Source organism: Cryptotermes secundus, unplaced genomic scaffold (genome assembly GCF_002891405.2).
Source record: "Cryptotermes secundus unplaced genomic scaffold, Csec_1.0 scaffold181, whole genome shotgun sequence".
Taxonomy (NCBI): domain Eukaryota; kingdom Metazoa; phylum Arthropoda; class Insecta; order Blattodea; family Kalotermitidae; genus Cryptotermes; species Cryptotermes secundus.
In genome coordinates, this window is record NW_019723906.1 from 1,975,616 (window position 1) to 1,999,336 (window position 23,721).

The 23,721-nt window shown below is 40.3% G+C and overlaps 1 protein-coding gene across 3 annotated transcripts in view; it reads right to left on the reverse strand.

The window, feature by feature from the left end:
* Positions 1 to 1,197: 1,197 nt before the first annotated feature.
* Positions 1,198 to 23,721, reverse strand: part of LOC111861990 (protein phosphatase 1 regulatory subunit 3B) — a 40,563-nt gene continuing 18,039 nt past the window's right edge. For 2 of the 3 annotated variants that reach the window (XM_023847000.2, XM_023847001.2), the window contains 3 exons: positions 16,416 to 16,797; positions 14,564 to 15,334; positions 1,198 to 4,827 (listed from right to left, as the gene is read on the reverse strand). In XM_023847000.2, the coding sequence (XP_023702768.1) occupies positions 14,669 to 15,334; positions 16,416 to 16,775 (1,026 nt within the window). In that variant the 5' untranslated portion in view covers positions 16,776 to 16,797 and the 3' untranslated portion in view covers positions 1,198 to 4,827; positions 14,564 to 14,668. The remainder of the gene's footprint in view (positions 4,828 to 14,563; positions 15,335 to 16,415; positions 16,798 to 23,721) is intronic. The other variant, XM_023847003.2, reaches the window with a different exon arrangement.

Consider the following 23,721-nt stretch of genomic DNA (forward strand, 5'->3'; position numbering starts at 1 on the left):
CATCCCATGCAGGTGAGGCTAGAGATCTTTAAATTGCGGTATTGTTATGACGTCCATACTATATAATCAGCAAAGTGTCTGATCAGAGACGAAGCCTCAGAATTAAAAGCCGAAGACGTGAAAATGTGCTCCTTGGTTAGAGCTAATATACACTTCAGAAGGACGGTGATAGATCAGTATGGAGCAATGGTGGGATGGCGATTAGCTGGGAATAACTGAAGAAAGTGGGAGAGCAATCTGCTCCAGTGTTGCATTGTCCACCAAGAATTTCACATAAAGTAACCCTGGATTAAAGCAGAGGTTCCACGTTGAGAAACCAGTGCTTAATCCCCAGAGCACGATCCATAATTCATTTTCCCTATTACATTTATGCACACACACTAATGCATTTTTGAAATACATAAGGGAACTAGATATGTGACTTTGATTAATTTAATATTAAAACAGATATATTTTGCTATTGTTTATTTCATAACATTTGTTATTTTCTTTCTCAGAACTAAATATTGAGATGCTGAGAGACGTAACTGTTTGTCACTTGCTGTAAGTGTGTCATTCCAGGTGTATCTAACGCAGTGAAGAAGAGATTAATGGTGCCTAAAAATAATGCTGATGAGATCTGAACAGAGAAGTGTTATGGCTTTACTCATTTATTCTTTTATTCTAAAATAAAAAATGCTGAGATTAAGCTCAGCATCTAACAAGCATGGAGAAACAAGCAAGGTAAACATATTTCCATAGGGAAATCACCTAGAATGAAAAGCTTCCTAGATCAGAATACAACACAGTGGAAAGAATGCAGGCAATGTACAGGAGGAGTAAAGAGAATGTATGCTGCTTTTGGCATTTGCTCCATTTTTCCTCATAAAAGAAATGCTTGATTTAAAATTTATCTTATGAAGGATACAAGTTCAATAGTCAGTGGCTGAAGATGATAACAGAAGCTTTGGTTCTGTTATTACAAAAGAATTACTTACATAAGTGAATATGTGCAGATATTTGATGACGATTCTTGTTGTTGGTGGCTGAAGTCTAACATATAACTACTGTAAACCTGTTTCATATCAGTTTAAAAAATTATCAGATTCTATTATAACAGCACTTCAAGCACAATACAACACTTCAGATTATGGAAAAAAGAGGAAGAAGATGGACTGAAGCACACAGAGAAAAGGGACTTGAACGAATTATGTCACAAAAATTCCACCTTCATTTACTTTAATTCATACAATTTACCTTGAAGTGAGCATTAGAAGTATATATAAACTAATCATATAATTCACAAACCATTTTCAATAGCTCTCTATATTACTGAAGTATTTGTCATGTTAGGATATTTTATAAAAATATATTTACAATAACATAACTCATTAAATTGAAATATTGCTTCTTAATAACATCATTTTTTATTTATTGTATCTAAGCATTCTGCAGACCAAGCTAAACTGAGCATCAGCTGATATTAAAAATCTAACAAAAATATTTACATACATTTTTCTGTCGGTGTGCTCCTGACAAAAATTAACAACCGAAAATATCATCTGTAACTTTAAATAATTTATTTCAACCTTATGTATATATGTGCTCTGCTCTGGATTTTGTAATCCACAACTCTTGCATTTCTTATAACTAGTATGTGAAATGAGACACTATATTTACAAAACAATGACCAGAAGATGGTTCAAGCAATGTAAACAAAACTAACATTTCCCCTTCCCTTATAAATGAATTTTAACTGGCACTATTTGTTATTCTTACATGTCCTCATTCTCCTCTGAAAGAAAGTATCTTTATTTACATTTTCCTTCCAAATAACTTCACATTCCAAACATTCTAAACATTAGCACCAGCCTGTTACAAGGGCACTTGTAGGTTACTAATGAATGAAGCGTAACTTCATCATGCAAAATAGGATATGTGCATGTTAGGACATACAGTATCTATGTGTACATGGCAATGATAGGGAAAAGTGATGCTTGAGGGTTTTTCTACATGCCATATAACTATGTTCCCACTTGAGACAAAAACAATAGGAAAAGTTTTTAAGGAAAACGAAGTAATGCTGATTATACACATAACACATCTATCCAGTTTCATAAATCAGATACACCTACAGACATTGCTTGATTGCATGACATACAGAAGCAACATTTTTCTTTTTCTTACACATATTCATAATTATCCCTGTGACATGACAAATCTTGGTTCGCGCAGCTTATTGCCAAGAGTACATTCATCAGTACCATTGCTTAAAATGCTAGGGTTCAATTGCTTCTGCTTCAAACTTCATCTTTTTTATACACCACCTACCTTCTTCTATTATAATTTAGACCTCCAAAAATAATTTTTAGAACTATCTCAGTATGGTCCACAAGTTCTTTAAAGTTATTCTCTCAATAATTGATATTTAACTTCAAATTCAAAGCATTTTTATTAACATATTTCATCTCAATATTAATAAGTGGCATGACTCCATACACAAATTGTACAAAATACTAAACTTATGAAACGATGGTGTGTGTGTGTGTCTGTGTGTATAGGAACCAATATTTCTAATTAGTCAGAACGATGCTTAAGCATCCCATATAACAACTAATCAGTCTCTTGGTTTCACGCATTATGATTGTTGGTCATTTAGTTTTGAATGCTTAATGAGTAATGCTTACAGAGCTAAGAGTTTAAGGAGAAGAGTGGCTAAGCTTTGACTAGAAAATGACAGAAAATAATATGACCTCATTAATAAGTCATAATGTAAATTTATCAGATATTTTTCTTTTCATCCCAGAATACAACACATAGCACACTATAACTGGTCATCACTAATATATTTTGTTGCTATAATTAGATTTATATATTATATATATGAGCTGCTGTGTATACAAACATACTTTAAACTGAGCAAATATTATGTAAGTGTAATTACTCACATCCAATACAGCTTCAGTTTATTAAGAATGAATAAAAGAGTCTTCAAAATTCAGATACAAGGCTAGCTAAACATGGGGCCAACTTCAATATGAAAAATATATCCCCTAGTAAAAACAAGCCTATTGTTATAAAGTGGCCATCTTTCATTGAAAGAAATGCATGTAAAAGAGATATATATTGCAGTGATGTAGCATATATTGGCACCCACACTACATTCATAACATATTTCTTAAATATTGTAAAAACACACACAAAAAAGACAAGTATATAACCATACCATAATTCACGCAAATTTCTGAAGTAAAGATCCTGCCAATTCTGCTTTATGTTAAGTACCCATGGTGTCATAAGCAATAATATTTTATTAGCTTCCCAAATAAGTATGTACTGGAATTACTGCTCAATCATATTATGCTACATGACACACTGGAAGGTACACATTCTTCAATAAAAAAAACCTACACATTACAAATAACAATCAGTCAAGACTGCTTGAGTGTTATACCAATCATAACCTCTTAATAGTTTTTTACTTTTACAAAAAGAGGATTATTGTGGTTTTCAAAGAAAGAATTCTCAGCTCATAAAATTACATCATAATAAAAGGTTAATATAAAAAATATGTACAATGAGGATTGTGGCAAATGGGATTGATACCTTCACTTTCTATTTATTACTTTCAGTCTTTGTTTTCTCAAACACAGCATTCATTTAAAGTCACTCTTTACACAGACACACATTTCATGTTGAGTCTTCTGTGGGCGTTGTGAATTGTATATACTTGTACTCACCATCCTGTCCCAAAACATTCATCACATATTATCACAGGCCTAAATTAAACAGTTCACTTACTCAACATCCAGGTAAATAAATTAAACATACCACATCCTTTCCATTCAAGGCTGCACATTTTTTACAGTTTCATTATACTTTCTCTACATCCTTCAACACTTCACTGCACGAAATATCTAAAAAAAATGCAATTACAATATTGACGTTAACATACGCTTGCATTTCTATACTCCATTTATGCAGAGTGCTGCTTCCTCTTAGAAGCCAAATATTTTATAATTTTTCTTGCTAGTAATCATATGTCCTCTGCACACCAGTTCGCTTTTATCTTAGTTGTTTTTTACAACTCTAGCCCTCTGAGACCTAACTATGAAATATCTAAAAGGAACATTTTTTTTTCATGGCACTAACCCTGATTTGACTAGTTTTCACACATCACCCTACATCAGTAATAATCTTGAGCAAAGGAACTATTTTATCAATATTTCAAAATACTAAAATTTCCAGTTAATGATGACATAATTTTACTATGAATTAGTCATGAAATTCACAATGTATATCATATATGACTTAGTTTACAGAAAAAAAAGCGGGAAAGGAAATGATTTTGGTCGAAGTCAATTAACGAGATTCTATTCCTGAAACTCTCTTGCAAAAGATGAAAAGACTGGGGAATATTTGAATTGACAATTCACTTATAATCTGAAACTTTACAAATCTTTCCCATATATGACTTTCAGAATGTCTCATAAAGAAAGTGGCTAGTGACTGAAATAAGAGTAGATTTACAATATAAGGAACAAGAAGTCATGCGACAATAAATCAAGCCAGGGAGGTAGTGCCATCAGACATTTCAGTTGTTTCAAGTGGTTAATGCAGACTGCCTCTTATGTCATGCCTGTAATCAGTTCATTTTCTGAAACACTTCTTGAGTCCTCCTGTTGTCCTGAAGCTGCAGCCAACTTCCTGTACCATCAGATATGCTGCTGCTGAACTAGATCCATATTTATTTGGAGCATCAATTCCATTGACATGGGGATTAGTATGTCTTAGGTACAGAACCTACGAGCGCAAAAGAGACTGCTGCCACAATCTTCAAACTGCATTCTGCAAAGACAGAAGAATATGTTTCAGAAACAGAGGAATGCATAAATCTATAAGACACTGTATAGAATGTTGAATCACAATGTTACAATCCAGTAGCCTCTACTCTAGTCACTGCAGTGACAGCCTCAAATTCACTGTACTAGACAGTGGTAAGGAGATTCTAAATGGAAAATTAATAATATAGTACAATTTCTGACTTTTTAAACATTATCTAGCATTCTGTCTAAATGTCCAAAAAGCAAGTAAATCTATTATTATATCATATTACAAATAATTATGTCTTAAGAATATATTCAGGTCTCAGCACCAAAATTCAGGGCAGAATCATAAACTGTGGTAAAATTCAGATAACTGGGATTGACAGTGAAAGATCAAAATTAATTTCATGAGCAAATTATGAACAGATTTAGACTGGGGAATGCTTCCTACCAATAAGTTCATTATTTTTCACAACTTTTCTCTTCCCATCTTCTGTCTAAAATGTAATTATACCTTTTGCTTTGCATGGGCATGAAACTTGGTCTCCCAACTTGAAGAAAAGATGTAAATGTGCTTTGAGAACAGTGTGATGAGGAGAACATTTGGAAGTAAGAGAGTGGAAGTAACAACAGGATGAAAACTCTTATCAAAAAAATAATTAAAGACATTACATTAATGACGGAGAGGGACACACCGTAGCATAGTTGGTTGAAGCACTATGCTACAAGCCAGAATGTCGAAGGTTCGATTCCTGATAAGGCCACTGGATGTTTCAATTGACTTAATTCTTCCAGACGCATTATGGCCCTTGGGTTGACACAGTCTCTAACAGAAATGAGTACTAGGAATCTTCCTGGGGGTAAAGGGCGGCCGCCACTTAAGGCTGATAACTTCACCGCCATCTATGAGGCAACTGTCTAGAAAACGTGGGAGCCTCGACGTCTCACAACTCTATGGGCCTCTAAGGCCTGTTATATGGATAGCTTTAACCTTTCTTTTTTTTACATTAATTGGCATTAGAGTAATTTATGAGATCATTATGTCAGTGTTACTCATGTTATAGAACATTGTATAATACTAGTCACAAATGAGGTACTAACTATAACGACATAGTGTCCATGCAAAGATCCATGGAAATCAGACAAATGATTACAATTTTCTTAGGGAAGACCGGTACATGGGGATGTGGATACAGACACAAGCGCATTATGATCCAACAGGCACAAAATAAGATGATGTATCTCGAAGATGCAACTCAATTTGAAGTGAATGCCGCGTGATATGGAGTGTCATGGAAATGCAGTAAAGTAAGCACTTAAGTTTGTGTGCTGGCAGGTGATGTTCATATTTCCACATTGGATCACTCTACGAAAAACACTACTGTCATGTTTGACCACTATGAGTGCCAAAGAACCTTGTAATCTTTGATCTGCCAGAGGTCAAATAAAATCTTACTGGTAAGGGCAGGTTTTACATTCATGTGACATAAACGTGACTGCTTCTTAGTCAAAAGGTCAGGGGATCAAACTCAGAGGCCAACTAATCGCTGTAAGGAAATGAACAGAAATGATCCTATAGAATGTCGTAATAATGTACTTATGAGACCTGTGTATTCCCTTCAATGTTCTTGTCATCAGTTTCTTGACTGGTCAAATGCAGTAACCTAAGACTTAACAAGTTGAAGCTAATTTTTTACATGGGCTAATCTTTGCTAGAGATGACGCGTTATTCGCCATTTTCCCACTGTAGGATCCCAGGTTTCATTCCAATGCAATCGATGCGAGATTATTGAAAATAAATTGGGACTGGACAGCATTCTTTCCAAGCACTTTGGTTTTCCCCTGCCAAGTATCATTCTGCCAGTACTACAAGTATTCTCAACTACACTCAAGGTACGCGGGTTCAAACCCGGCGGAGATCGTGGAATTTTTAAGGGCGGAAAATTTCAGGGAACAAGTCCTCCGGGAGGGACTTTAAGCCGTGGGTCCCGTGTCGTAGATTTACGGCACGTAAAAGAACATCATGCCTCTAGGATGCCTCTGAGCTAAATTAGGCCAAAAAGTTTCCCGCCCAAATAGTTTCCAATGCCTCCGATAGATGGGGAAGTATTAGGTACCACTGCCAGAGGAGGGACTAACTCGCTGACAGAAAGGGACTAACTATTAGATACCACTGCCAAGTAGAGGGTAGAAACCTCGCTGGCAGAAAGGGGCTGATAGCGAGCACCAGTATCGGTAGGGGATGGAGACGGTAGAAATTAAAAGGGGGATGTACAATAGACTATCAGTCGCGGTGCATGGGGAAACCCACCCCCTCAATACTGAATCACTGGAATTCCCAACTACGGGCCTGCCATAAAACTCTCGGTCATTCCAGCGGTAGACACACACGATCCTTGAGCACAATTTTTTCGCGCGTGACCTGACCCGCAGTGCAATCGACATGCGCCATGCGCCAAAACATCGTAGCTGAAACCCATCCAGATCATAGACAATGCCGGAAATTGTCCCTATTGTTACTCACACATACCTTGATCCCTAAAAAGTTCATATTGAAGCATTGAAGTTCATTTTCAGAAACAGAGCAAACCTGAAATCTGAAACTCGGTCTCCTCTACAGCGAGTCTAAGAGAGGAGAAATCAAATGTACGTCTGCAGTTGAGACTAAATCAGACTAGGGACTGGACGAACGGAGTTGCATCTCAACTCTCTTTTACAAGACCAAATGTCGCGGTATATTGGTTGATATCCGATTCATATTCAGGAGGTGTGAGGCTGAATAACGGCTCGCAAATCGCCTATCTTACCTGAATTTTACGTGGTATTCTTCAGTCTCTGTGGCTATGATATAATTCAGGGAGTCAGTAGATGGTTTTTAATGACAGCGGTAGGGTACAATCTGGGGTGAATTAATGTGGAATTTGTGGTGAACGAAGTGGCACTGGGGCAGATTATTCTCCGAGTTTCTCAGGTTCTCCCTTGCCCGTTAACATTTCACTATTTCTTCATAATCTTACATACAAGCTTTTGGAGCTGTGCCCCTGACCAGGCAGCACATAATCACATCCTCAGTCTGTGACCCGGCATTTGGCTGGTTGCATAGGTAGTAAGGAAATTCGCAGTTTCAGTCTCTCTAGACCAGGCATGTCAAACTCAACTTGTACAGAGGGCCACCTCAGCCCTATAAATTATAGTCCAGGGCCGCACTTCAAAATAGAAATATACATTAAATTTTGATACAAGGAAATTTAATTCTATTTATTATTTAGGAATAATTTCAATATAATTACCTAAGGTCACATATCTTAGAGTTTTAAAAAGCAAGAGAATGCCATTTTTTGACAAGTATCAAACAGCTTTTCAATATGTAAAAAGAGAGATTACACAAGAAATTATGTTAGAAATAGCAAATCATTGAATTTCCTGCAGCCTGCTAATTTATGTCTGCATGAGACTTCTTGTCTTCTGGTATGTTGGAAAACTGTCTTTACAAAAAATATTTCTACTAAAATTTTAATATTGATTTTAATATCAATTAGCTCTAAAAGTTGAGGGGCCGCACTTTGTGGTTATGGGGGCCGCATGTTTGACACGGCTGCTCTAGACAAATGCCCGTACACCTTTAGTGTATCAAATGAGGACCGCTTCTTTCCGTTTCCTTTCTAGCATCAGCATCTTCTTACCACACGAAATTACTTAACAATTTCGTTGGAAGGGAGCGGTTAAATAAGCTAGAATCTCTTCTACGCCTCGTCCAGACCAATAAAATGTATAAAGGTAAATTCGTCCCCTACGCTTAACTAAGAACCCTGACTTAAAGATTATGGAGGGGGGGGGTTGTGGCGGTATAGCTTCACCGTTGTTAACCTCGAAGCTAGACGGAGGTGAGTTGCCAGCATCACGTCCCAGCCGCTTTATCCCTAGGGGAAACAGTCCCCGATGCACATCGTAGGTAGGTGAGTAGGTCCCAGACCTCTGGACATTATGGAGAAAATAAAATATTGTCACGAGTATAGGTGACTTATAAGACGAGTTTTGGATTGGATTTTTTGCACCTTATACATTCGCACAACTCGGGACTACAGGCAATACAGCGCTATCGCCATTCTACACATTTTTCAGTTCACCGTTCCACAAGCACTAGGATTCTCAGTTTTCACTAGTCGTATTCTGGCAATGGATTCATCACAGTCTCACTGCCACTTCAAATCACACATGAACCTTCTTTTCGCCGCCTAATTCGTTTCTTGCCATTTGTTTTCATTCATCTTGGACTGCCATCTCCAGAGCTCGGCCCAATTCCCTTCCGACTACTGTTCTTTACCCCTGCTAAAAAAACAACTCCGTGGCTTGTAGTCCGCAAGCGAACTATATTGACCGAGCGACCGCCGTGTGTTGGCGAAGTTAGTGCCAACTTTAGCGGGTAGAGGGTGTTGCGTGGTCAGCGCAACAAATCCCCACGGCTGTTAATTTCGGTTTGCTAGACCGGAGCCGCTATTTCCTTGAATTAGCTCCTCAATTATCCTCACGAGGCTGAGTGGACCCCGTTCCAGACCCACTACTTCTCAGAAATCTGGTAGCGCCGGAATTCGAAACCGGACCTCTGGATCTGCAGCCAGGAACTCTGATCACTAGACCACAGAGGCGGTTACTCCCTGCTACTCTGCTTCTGTTACTGTATACTCCGTCTCGTCTTCTTGCTGGGCCCTCTTGTAACTGCTCGGCATGGATCCCACGGAAAACACCGTCTTCTATTGTCAAGTATGTGTGCTTACTGGTCCATTACCTAGCAATGGATGTCCTTCCACTGTCGCGGGAATATGTTTACCGATCCGTTGTCTAGCAATGTGTATACACGTCACAATATCTTCCCAACTAATTAACCAACCATGCAGTAGAGTCCTTCAGAAACTGCAGCAGCTGCTACCGTCAAGAAATTCCTTACCATTTACGGACCCAGAAGGACCATTACCGTATCGGCAAGAGTCCGCCATTAGATTCTCTTCTGAGTGAGATGAATCCAATTCAACAATTCACACTCCAATCCTTTAAGATTTATTTTTAATATTATCACCCCCATCTATGCCCAGGATTAGAAAGTGGTCTTCTTCCTTCATGTTTTTCGACCAAAATACGTGCACTTTTTATCTGACACACGCGTGCTGCATGTTTTGGCCATCACATCCTCGTTGACCTCAATATTCTAACAATATGTGGTCAAGAGTACAAGTTATGAAACTCCTTATTATGGAATTTCTCTATTCCTAGGTTCGCAGTCTCCTTAGTATTCTGTTCTTAATGATCCTCGATTCGTCATATGAGGCGAGATGTCGAGTTTCACACCAATACAAAACAACGGGTTAAATTTAGTTTCACAAAGTCTATAATAGCATTTACGTATTTCAGCTGAAGAATGGCGGCTCTCTTTCTCTCCGTGACTATAGTTTCTATTTTTGTACTGTCGTTCCCAAATAGTTGAACTTTGCTACTTCGTATACTAAATGAATTGGTGTGAACCAGTTCAATGTCTGATTTATAAGAGCAGCAGTACCACAACCGCTGAGGATTCAACGCGAACTCTTGTCCTCTGTTATGCAAGCTTTCGTACTACTAACTTCCCCCTTTTTCCACCATATTCCTTTCACGTACTACATGTTATCACATAATGCGTTGAGGCTGAGGTTTAACGCTGCTTCCAATGAATAATACCCATAAATAGTCAATAGTAAACTGCCCCCCCCCCTTTATATGTATACTACATTTCACATATCCATATAAAAATATTATCAGTACTCACAGAATAGACACGATACATTGAAACAAGTCTGCTGTTCGTTCGTGACCTACTGCACACCTTGCATTCATGCAAAGTGTTAACGCTCGACAATTTGTTGCTATGGCAAACTGAAGTAGCTTAGTGATAATGATAATTTTCACGCTTACAAAATTTTTGTATGTACAGAAAGCTATATGGTTTAGGGCTGTGTGTCTGTGTGTGTGTGTACAATAACGTGTTATCCTCAGATCATTTACATGGTCTTGACATAAAAACAAGCATGCGCAGGCCTTGAAGAAGTCATCATTAGAACAATTGCTATTCAGAACACAGGTGACGTAACATTTGGAACCAACTACCGGTATTGTCTCTCAGTGTATTCTAAAGTTGGACTGCCTTCACTCAGATCAGTTGATCTCGCGGTTACAGATGGCGCCGGCAGTCTGAGAGCTAGTACTGTATTAGTTACGACACAAGACTAAACGAGTTTTTAATAAATTGACGAGTTCTAATTGAAGTAGGTCGTGACCAAGAGTTCAGCTCTTTGCCAGAACATAACCGGGTACTTTCAAACTGGAAGTGAAACTGATTTTCATACAATAGCGACGATTTCTCCCTGAATATATGAAGTAGATATTTGTGAAGATCAGTAACTTCGGGATATGACGGTGTATAGATTGGTAGATCGTTACCAAGGTTTCGGATGAATGTGCCGCCTCAATTTTCGGGGTAGAAGAGTTCTTCTGGAACGTTGGTAATGCTCTCCCAGACTACACAACGTCACGCACCAGAAAATCCATTCTAACTAACCCATCAACCAGCCAACTCCAACTAACTCCATGAAGCTGATTCCTTCTTGATAAGCTGCCAATTGCTCGGCTACTCAAAAACTTCTCACTATTTTATGAAACCCGAAAGTTCATTACCGTGTTCACAAGGACAATCCTTGGTCCATATCCTGAGGCAGATAAATGCTGTCAATGCCGCTCCATACTATTATTCTAAGATGCATTTTCATATTATCCTTCCACATATATCTAGGTCTTCCTAGTGGTCTATTTCTTCCCAATGCGTGCTACACGCCCTGCGAATCTCATCCTCCTTGACTTGGTCTTTCTAATATTCTTGGCGAAGGGTACTGAAATTTAGTAAAGGGTGAGTAATTAAAAAGTGTTTTGTTAGGTTGTTCACAGTAACTTCTATGCAATTTATGACAGAATTTTTAAATACATATTTGCTGAAAGTTTCATATAACTTAATTTAAGAATGAATGAAATAAATGAAAATGAACTAAATAACCCCTTTATTCTTACGAAACTATGATTAAGTACATTCATCTATTTCCTCACTTCCGACTATACTTTTCTTCTACGAAATTTGCATATTTTATTTTAGAAACCCGCACTTTCTGAACCAAATCTTACTAAGTGTTCACCTCTTTACAGAACAATGATGACTATACCTACTACCTGCTCTAACATTAAAAAACTGCGCTTTGCCTGCGGAGTGAATTTATTACGGTCTTCTTATGGTTCTCAGAACGAGCAGTATTTTTTCAAGATTTGACCAATGTGCATTTGTAATGAAGACGCAATGTGTTTTATTGGAGGCAGATACTGAAATTTAAAATATAATTTAGATGGGATGTACAGTGTTACGATGGAGAAACCGTCAAAAGGGATTCAACGTTTACATTCTTTACCAAATACTGTATGACTAAATCAAGGATGATTAGATAGGCTGGTCTTGTAGCATGTGTGGGTCTGCCAACAGTCTCCCTAAAGGGCTGTAGGAAAATACACGAATTTCGGTCAACACTGCGAACATGTGGACCGAGATTCCAACTGGGTTCCTTCTTCATGCGAAACAGAATTTGTAGCCATTAAACCAGCTTTTATCAAACGTTTTCTAACTCAGGTTGTGGTAAAACAGCAGTGATGTTTACATTGACCCGTAACCTGCCTGCCTCGCACAGTAAATACAGGCTACAAACGTATTTTCTTTGTACGTTAAATGCATTATATATATATATATATATATATATATATATATGGGTTTTGGAACGACGTTTTCAGTAGCTAGACTGTATAGCGTTAAAATAAACGGATCATAAGTGAATGATGATTTGGGAAGGATTTGGAAGGAAGTCGTCGTGTCCTAATCGTGGTACTATCCAAGCAAATGTCTAGATGAAAATGAATTACAATATAAAACTAACGCTTTATAAAAGGTAAAGTTGTTCCTGTGCTTAACTAATTAAGCACTACCCAATGAAGGCATATGGGGGAGTGGATGTATAGATCCACATTTTATTGACCTCGGCACTAGCTGGAAGTGAGTAGTCATTTTCACGCCCCGGCGGCTTCAGCTCCGGGGAAAGCGCCCCTGGTACCCATCGGATTGGAGATTGGGTGGACCCCAGAACCGGTCCGGACAACGTGGAGAAGAGACAATTCTTGAAGGCATCGGAACTCGAACTCCGACCCCTCAAGTCGTCCAGCTCTAGCCAGTCGCTATACCGACTATGCTATCCCGGCAAAATTGAGCAGACGTCGTAACCAATCTCACTGACCTTCCACAACTATAAATAATGAAGCATGAAATAATTTAAGTGTCAAAATTTTCTCGTCCGTGTACAGCGAAAGAAAATAATAGTTCATTACGTAATTTTCTCTAGCCCCGTTATTGCCTCTTAAATCCACATATTCTTCTTAGTACCCTGATGGACTGCTAAATTGCTGCTGGCCCTCGCCAGCACAGCGATTCTTGGTTTCCAGTCCCACGGGTCTCATGGCCATATTTTACTCTCTGACGGGTCTGGGAGCCTTCAGCCAACACTTCAGTATCCTGTTCTCTAACGCCTATTTACGTTTGTCTATTTTTTTAAAATTTCATAACTTGGCCTCATTATCTTGCTGGTGAGTGCAGCCACGTTAATCGTTCCTTTTTGGATCAGAAGAAATCGGTGACTCCCTGAATGAATCGTCCTCAGGTATTTTAAGTATGATTTAGTGTTTTGTCACCAAAGTCCATCAATAGAGAGGTCCTTACAAGTGTTACTTACCACCCCACTGATTCTGGTACATCGCGTCAGATAAAACAAGAAGACAACACCTACAGCAATTTAACAGGCATTGTAAGTTAGGACCTGCTTTATACCCTATAACAAAATATTAAATAAACCACTATGACACAAACACCCTGTAATTTTTGGTACTGATTTTTGTCGATTTTGTACTGATTATATATTTTAAAAATCTTAACACAAACTTTAAAATAATAGAAATCTAGTAAATTACAATATAGAGCCTTGCTGCATAAGGAACAAGATGCGGCATAGGGTCAGTCCCATTATGTAATAATGAAGGTCATTATTCTGCTGGTTACACAACAGATGACAACTGTTGCAATGCTCAAAGACTTCAATGGAATAGTTTTTAGTGACATCAGACTGGGCAGCAAACATGCAGTGAACAGAGGCGTTATGCAAACGTAAAACTACCAAACTGATCTGATATAGAATATACAACTTCATCAGATCCCTTTTAGAAACCTGCTGCATATACTTAAACTCTAGCACAATGAATGTGTGGCATTCATGAATGTTTTAAATATATTTCACGCTGAACTTCGACTGGTTTTATTCTTGTCAGAACCTGTGAGTTACTGGTCACTCAAAGCAAACTACACACAATATGAAAAGATATGGCTGAGAACAGTGAGCCTAGTACTTCACACTTATAAAGATGAAATTGGTGTTGGCTAGCATTTAGACGTACAGAGTGAGCAAGCAGCAATATTGCATTTATGAAGATGTGATGCAAACTATCAAATATTGATTATCTCACTTCAAATAAGGCATTATCTTACAGCACACCATCACATCTACAATTCAAAGCCAAACACGAAACCCAGCCACCAATACAGGAAGACAGTGAACAGCCAAAGAAAGAAAACAGGCGGCATAAACCGCAGTTCCTACCTTTCGAATGGCTCACTCTGGACGTGATAGAGCCCTGGCAAGATCCAGGGGAACAGAGAGTTCCGCTGTTACTTCGCACCAAACGAATGAACTGAATGAGGCAAGTCACCAGTATGGACTGCTATTGTCCAGATGGTTCCAACTCGCAAATTCTGACCAAGAATCTAGTTTGGCGTGAACGGCGTCTGCACACCTTATCTTATTTTGGATGGGCGAGTTGTCACTGTTACTACGCCGCAGTTTGTGCAACAGAAACTCTTCTTCTTTGCTTGAAGACTTTTTTAGAAGGACATAGTTCTTGCCAGAGTTACTGTCCCAGTATTCAGCTCCTTGACACCGGAAACACACACAGAACTCTAAACGGTGGGAACGGGGTGGGAGGGTAAGCCGAAATGAGAAGGTATCGTACAGAACAAAGGCTGCAGTTTCAGGGGTAGTTGTGTTACTGTTGACAAATGTACAGTAGGCATCTTCATGTGTCATCCAGTCATCTGATGATGTGCGGACAAACACTTCTTTGTGGTAAGCGATATTTCGCACTTTCACTGTGCCCACTACAATGTCCTCTGACTCGCGGACGATAACATTCTCCAGTGAGACATTCCCTGTGTCCAGACGCTTGCGGAAGTCCAGGTAATCCGATGCAGGTTGCTGGAATGTCACCTCCCAGGGTTCGGGCACTACTTCAGCTGAGATGCCTTTTGTTACTTGGGCAAGGAACTGAAAGCTGAACATTGGTGGAACATTCGACGGTTCAGTCATCACGCGAACCTATGGACAAGCAAACACCAGGAACGTCAGAAAAGTCTCAGCCTTTTCTACCGGAACAGTATTTCATCATTTTCCGAAGCCAGCTATATACTTATATTAACATGAGCTTTATTCTACAGGTGGGGTACGCGGTAGCGTAGTTGGTTGAGACACTATCCTACAAACCGGAAGGTCGGGTTCGAGTCCCGATGAGGTGGATTTCAGATTTGCCTAATCCTTCCAGCCGCAATATGGCCCTGGGGTCGAGTCAGCATCTAACAGAAATGAGTACCAGGAATGTTCCTGGAGGATAAAGGGCGGCCGGCGCGTAAGGCTGACAACCTTAGCGCCATCTGTGGGCCGACTGTCTAGAGAAAATGTGGGAGCCTCGACGTTTCACAATCCTATGGGCCTTCAGGGCCCGTTACAGGGATAGCTTTACCCTCTTTATTGTATACGTAAATGTAATATTTTAAAATTGAAAACAAGCAAATAGGACTTCAAGTGAGACTACCGCAGGAAAGTACAATTTGGAGGACAAATAATTTGCTATTAGCAAACCAGCTATTCTGATTAACTAAATATTAAAAATCCACATTTCTTTTCTAACTTCAAGGCGCAGTCCTTGAGTTGCTAACAGTCAGTCAACTGGTCAAGAAATACCCAGCTTTTTACGGAACCTGACGGTCTTTACTATGGTCACAAGCGCCAGCCACTGGACCTTAGCCTGAGGCATATACGTCCAGTCTCCACACTATTTTTGTAAGATTCGCTATAATATTATCACTTCATCTACACCTAAGTTTCCTAGCTGGTCTCTTCTCGCGGGGGTTTCTGACTAAAATTTATATCCAGTTCTCATCTCTCATATGCGTGAATTTATCACCCTAAAATATCCGGCGAAAAGATACCGATTATGACGTTCCCCAGTATGTAAATTTCTCATGTCTTTTGCCACTTCCTCCCACTTAACCACAAAGCCAAAGTACTGTCTGGGACTAGTCCCAGATTACCTCTGCAAACAGTACATGCTAGTTATTCAAGTCTGCTGTTAACTTGCTTAGGAAGATCTTGTGTTTACAAAGAAAAGGAAGAAACCTACCTGTGTTAGTGAAAGGCCCTTGTCATCGGCAAACACGACCTTCTTCTTCAGACGAGTTGGGCTTGGAAGATCATTCTCATCTGAAGAACCGGAGGTATCCTCGGGCCTCACTACGAGGCACGGTCGCCTCGGAACTGCTACTGGCATTTTTACGGATTTAAGCTGGGTATCAGTATGAGAATGAATTGGCAGATGGACTGGGGAGGTACGCTGTGCTGGTAGCTGCGGGCTGAACTGTCGAGGACGGATACAGGAACAGGCTGGAGCTTCGTACTTCAGCCTGCAGCTCGAATAGTTTGACAGGAAGTCTGCAGAGACCGGAGGACTGCGTGCCACTAGCATTTCATAGTCAGCTGGCATTACTAAGGCACACAGTGACTACCTGCAACAAGGACACAAACAGCTCAAGAGACCTTCATTTAAATGAATGTGAACAGAATAAGGTGTGGGATGTCGATGTATGAAGAGACACCCACTTGTTGAATTGTTCCGTAAATATTTATTATAGTTGCACAGTACACAGACTCACTTCGGTCTGAAGAATTGGAAACTAATATGTAGTACAGTACCAACAACATTATTTCTTGCAAAACCCACACTACTGTACTCTCTCCTCTTAATAGTCAAAGTCTAAGTCACATTGCGACTGACGGTCAGTCAGTCAGTCAATCTTGGTGTAGAGCCCAGTGACCAGATATTTACCTCTTACCAGAGCCAGAGCCAGAGCCAGAGTCAGAGTCAAAGTCAGAGTCACTTTACGACTGGCGGTTTACCGCCAATCAGTTCGTCTTGCCGTCAGGTCCATTGAGACCCACGACCAGAGTTTTTTTTCCCCCACTGAACTCTTGAAGGGTAGGCCAAGTAGAGATCTCCTTACTTCCTGTTTCATGTTTGGCTCTTGCTTGACTTATTCTTTAACACTGACCATGGAGGCGACATATTCCTCTGAAACATCAGCCTTTCAATTGACTACACGGCGTTATATCCAAGAAAACAGAACTCTTCAATATATGTTGACCAGACAGGAAATAGTTGTAAACAGAGTAGCAAAACTTTGTTCCTTAACGTTTCATACGGTCAGTTTGCTAGCAGGTTATACGTTTGTGGGCGAGAATTCTTCGAATTCGACCTGAATATCGAGAGTAAGGTTCCTGGTCGCTCCTCCATGACAATGTCCCCCCTCCACACACAAATCGAAGATCGCGCGCGATTTTTTGACCGTCACGACACGATCCAGGACATCTTAAGGGAGTGTACCGCAGTTTTAAATGCGATTCCAGAAAAGGAGTACATTGACTGTTTTCGAAAGCTTTTCAATCGATTCCAGCTATGTATTGATTCAGAAGGAGACTATTTTGAATAAAAAGGGTGAAATTTTAAAAATAATTGACGTCTTTTATTTTTAATGAACATAGTCCTAACAGAACCTGGACACACTGTGTAGCACAAATAGAGCGTGCGAATGCGAAGTCTACAAACTTCGGTCGTGATTTGCACTCAACGACAGATCATCGCTGCTTTCAATGACAGTCATCAGCAGATTTCCTAGAGAGAAGGATAAGAGAATGCCATTGGTTCGTTTGTTCGGGGAAACAATAGTCTTGCTATTTGAGCGCCAATTATAGCACTCGGTCCCTCGTTGCTCTTTTGATTTCATCAAGGGGGTTACTACTAATTACTCATTGTTTCCGACACAATGCACTCAGGTTCACTTAAGAGCCTCTCCTTCTGTAAAACAAAGATTGAGTAGGATTACTCTCTTCTGGGATATGGCGCTATGTAGTCTGGAAGAACATCATCAAGACCCACTGTTCCTTGCCGACGCTCCCCTCGGTGCAACCCAGTTTCTTTCGTCACTTCCTTATATCTGTACACTGCTTCTACCATCCGGCTAACTTTACTTCACTGAAGATAGAGGCAACACATTCGCCCAAAAATTCTGTGACATTCTACCAGACTATACGGCGTCACATTCCAGATGACAGAACTCTTCTTGTTCACCGCCACCAGAACCTCAGATCCCACAAATGCGATAATAAATAAATAATGAAGGTCAGGGGTCGCCAAACTTTTTTTGATAGACAAGGAACAAGACGAATCCTGTACTTCACAGAAGGCACTAAAAAAGATGTAAATTGAAATATGAATATTTAATAAGTTTATGGGTAGTTTTACACTTTGTGTTCTCGCATTAAGACATTATCAAAAATACAGTTTTCTCATAACTTCCCTCACAACACCCCAAATCACCCCAAAGCCTTCTGAGGGCAATAAAATACAATCGGGCATATATGCGGCAGTCCCTCATGTCTGCACACTGTTACGGTTTTTTCTGTGACCTATCTGAAAGGGGTTTACATGTCTTGAGAGGGAAGAACGTGGACAGATAAGTACTGTAACCCTGTCCACTTTTGGAACTTGAGGTTCTCACAGCGGTGACTATGAAGCGTTCTGTTTTCTTGGCTATAACGACGCGTTGTTCAACGAAATTCAACAGACATTTTAGAGAAACATACCGCCTCTCTCGTCAAGGTCCAAGAGTAGGTCAAGCAAGAGACCGGCATGAAGGAGGGCACCTTTACAACCGTGACAAAACAAATTCAGAAGAACAGTTCTATAAGAAGGAACGAACATCGTCTGCAGAGGCCTAATGGCATAGATAAGATACACCCGAAACGTCGTCTTGCTGCATCATCATTTGCCGATGGCAGATGTAAGACTCATCCTTCATAAAATGTAGAACACTCTGACGTTAGTAACATCTCTTAGTGCAGAATTATTCTGTAGAGTGACTGATCTATTTTTGCTTAGCAATATTGCGAGGCGCTTTATATAGAGACATACGTGGGTAACGAGTTGCTGCATACGCCCACACTGGCGCTTTCATGGTATACAGGCATCTTTGTCCAACCTTTGCCAAGAAAAATTACCGACAGAAAGGAAATGCCAGTTTTATGTGTAATCTGTGTTGCCAGAGAATTATATGGCGTGTACGCGGCAGACAGAAATACAGCGCTCCAGTCAAGAGGCTGACGTCAAGCCGACACTTCGCAGTACATATCGACAGAGAGAGAAGCAGATGTGCTACTCCAGTACCCTGCCAGACATGTCTAATCTGCTTCGACAATTCCATGTCTGTGGTTTATCTGCACACGCACGACATACTTACCCTTGAAGTGCAGCCCATACTTCTCATGGGCGCCAGCAGGGGAAGTAAACCAGACATGATTCCCTCTCCGGGGGTGGAATCTTCCTGCTCCCTCCCCCGGAAATAGTCTTAGCGATGCCTATGCCCCTTTTGGGAGAATTATGTGTCCAATCACGATACACGAAAAAATAAATGTAACCATGCACACAAGACAAGAATGATACCTCGACAAAGCATTTGTTATTACAACGGTTTCCTCCAGAGAATGATGCGTTCAGGGATCTGTATTCCAAATTCATAGTGACTCTTATCTACTATCTATGGCTCTACAGCCCCTGTGGACCTTGGCGGCATTTTCAGTTTCTTAATCTATACACATTCGGTAGGACTCCTTGGGCGGGTGATGAGCTCGTCGCAAAGCCTCTACCTGTACACAAACACAGAAAAACGCGCACACACAAACTAAACATCCATGCCCTGAGTGGGATTCGAACCCACGATCCCGGTTTCCAAGCGAGCGAAGACAGTACGTGCCTTAGACCGCTCGGCTACCGTGACCGGCCTGACGAACATTGATCAGTCATATACTAACTCCGTGAAGTTTTTGCAAGAAGCGCAATTTAATTAATAATCAGTGCAATCTTAATGCCTCGTGTTAGCTTAAATTTTAGACAAAATAATGCAGAATTAATCAAGACGAAGGCCCTTAGTTGTCAACAACATAATATTTACTGTAAAATGAGAACTAAAAAATAGTCTTCAAATATAGGGTTGATGAGAAATACAGAAGGTCATTTGTGGAATAGATAACCCCACCGGCCCGTGTATACTGTATTATCAAGACAAACCGTAAAAATCTCTTCATTAGCGGGAACAGTTATCTTAAAAGTGGGGTCAAATAACATACGGAAGTCCTTAGGAAGAAAACTGAATGTCATCAGTGTGTCCTCGCTTGAATTGGCCGATTTTTTCGCATTAATTTGCTGGCGACAGAACATGTTTGTGCTCGGGCTTTTTCAGTACTCGCTGTATTTACAGCGACGGTAATTATAAATACGAATTCTGCAGCAGCAGCAACATCAACAACAGGACTGATTAGACTGTGAGTTAAGAACAACAAAATTCAGTTTAACAGAAAATTTGCAACAGTCAGCGCTATATACTGAGCTATTTACAGCGTCGTTAAATACTGTACCTAACTAACCAACTAACTAAATCCATGGAGACGAGTCCTTCTTGAGAAATAAACAGTCGCTCAGCTATTCAAGAATTTCCTAAACCAAAGGTTCATTACTGTATTCATAAGAGCCTTCCACTGGTCTTCATCTTGAGCCTGATACAGTCAATATCACCCCACCCTAATTCTCTAAAATATGTTTTAATACTGTAGCATGTGGACCCGTTGCTAAGTAACAACTCTGTAAACAACTCCCGCTGCCAGGCAACAGATTCCTAATATGCTTCAATGAACAGCAACAGAGGAACGATGTTTTCTTTGCGGTCCGCTACGCAACAATTGAACAGAAACAAAGGAACTGTGTTTTCGGTGCGGTCCGTACCGCGATGTTATATGCAGGACAATTGGTGATCCAAACGAATGCCTTAGGCATCTTCCAAGAAGATCACTGGTACATCTGACACATTTATTTAATCACTGCCTTCGGCTGTCCCATTTTAAAAAGGAAGCAAAGGTCATAACGTTACCGAAACCCGGTAAGGACCCAAAATTTCCTCAAAATCTATGCCCGATTAGCCTCTTCCCTACAACAGGCAAGATATTCGAAAGTTATTCCGAAAATACTCCAAAGGCACATTGAAGAAAAAGGCCTGGTTAATGCAAGCCAGTTTGGTTTCCGTGCCCGTCATAGCAGGACACTTCAATGTATGAGGCTTACGGACCACGTAACCTTAATTTTAAAAATAACATGTCAACAGCTGCTGTATCCTTGGATATTGAAAAAGCCTTTGATACAACATGGCACACTGACTTGCTATATAAATTATCTACATTACAATTTTCGATAAGTTTAATCAAGCTTATTAGCTCTTTCCTTTCTCAGAGAAAATTCAGAGTTTCAGTCGAAGGTGAAATGTCTACACCAAGGGTGTAGAGCAGGAGTACCACAAGGTTCTGTTCTCTCCCCCACACTGTACCGTCTATATATAAACGATACGCGCCAAACACCAGGTGTCTATACAGGTCTCTATGCTGACGACACGTGTATATATGCAACAGACCGCAAAGACGGTTATGTTCTCAGAAAGCTGCAGCGAGGTCTCAGTGCTATTGACACGTGGTGTGAGCGCTGGAACATAGAAGTCAATGAAGTGAAAGCTGAGGCAACCTACTTCTCTCATAGACTTTGGCCCCCCTCAGACCCATCTTACACTGGATGGAGAGAATATCCCCATCGTCAGTCATGTAAAATGCCTGGGCGCAATCTTCAATAAGAGGACTGCGTGGAGACTCCACATAAAGAGGCTTAAACTTGGCAGTGGTCAAGCGTATGACCGTTCAAATGACTAAGTTGTCGTTGTATCATAAGATATGTAAGTTAGGCATGATCTGCTCCGTAAAGCCTGTACTAAGAGAGGACTTGTGTGTAGTGCAAAAAGAAGAATTTCGATAACATGTTATATGTGGGAAATATACACTTGACGAAAGGTCAAGTGTATTCATAAGAGACAACCCCATCTTCTCGTCAGAGAGGATGTTACATAAGGACTATTAACGTAAGAGTTCAGTGGAAAAAGAATCTCTGGTCGTGGTCCGCAAGGGGCCTGACACCAAGACGAACTGATTGGCGGTAAACCGCCAGCAACGACTGCTTACTCGCCGTTGCTAAGCGGTCACTGTTAACGTTTGCTTGAATGTGGGTAGTTCCCACACTTCTCTTAATTTCCTCTTGAATCAAGTTTTAAATTTTTATTGTCGTTCCCAAGTATTTGAACTTCGTCATGTAAATAAATTAATTAAAATAAAACTAAAAATAACACTAACACTCGAACAAAACTAACATATATACAGACTTTGCAACATAAACTGCAACAAAACTACAAGTCATACCTACCTGTAACACAAATTGAAACAAAAAATACATTTTCAAGTAAAATGAAAGTAAAATAAGATCGCTAAACTGCAACTCACTCCTTGGCGGCTGCCTTGAAAATTCACTTCGGCGGCTGTTACACTTTTTGACTCGCTTCGTAGGCTGCTACACTTTAACTGACTTCATAGACAGTGTAGTTCTCTTATAAACCCTCAGCCGGACAACGGGAAACGCCTCGCTTCCTTGTTGCCTAGTCGCCGTGTTTATAGGTGTTACGTAAAAGGTACCGCGCTGTTTGTTACCGACTTCTCGAGCAACCACTGTTTACTCGCTTTGCTTAGCAACCGCTGTTTACTCGCTTTGCATAGCGACCAGTGTGCTTCGAATCGGCTCACTTCGGCTCCGCTCGGCACGTCACCGCTGGCGGAGAGTGGCGGGGTGATGACTCGCCTATTACCATAGTAATGCGAGCGCTACGTTACCGCCACGTACCGCTGGGGAGATAGGGGTCCTTCGTTGCGCAACATGTCACACTATCAACTCAATAAAATATAACACCTACACTTACACATAGTTTATATATATATATATATTGTTATTGTGACATGTCTTACCGTTGCTGGGCAACGGGAGGTGGAACGAGTTACCACGAGGACAGACCCTTGATAAACGATCGGTTGCCAAGTTACGCAACAGTGGAAACGAGGTTACGTAACAGTAAGGAAAGCGGTGTTTGTCCGTGCCGAGCCGAACTGAGCCGAAGCGTGCTGGTTACTACGCAGCATTGCCCTGCAACGCCTTTGCAAACACGGAGTCACGTAACAGGGGAGCCCGTGCAGCGACTGTTGCTAGGTAATCGGTAAACACGACGTCAGGCAACAGTGAAAGCTATCATGTAACTGTTTTCTGTGTTGTTAGTGCGGAAGCTACATAACAGGAGTATTCGTCAGTGAGAGGGAGTAACCAGTCAGTTTCAGTCTAGAATTCGCCGGAGTGAGTTGAAGTCCATTGTTATTGAGTTGCATGGAGTGAATGGAAATGCCTACAGGAGAAGTATTTGTGATACTGCAGATGGCAGTAGTTGTCAGATTGTAAATTGTGTAAACGT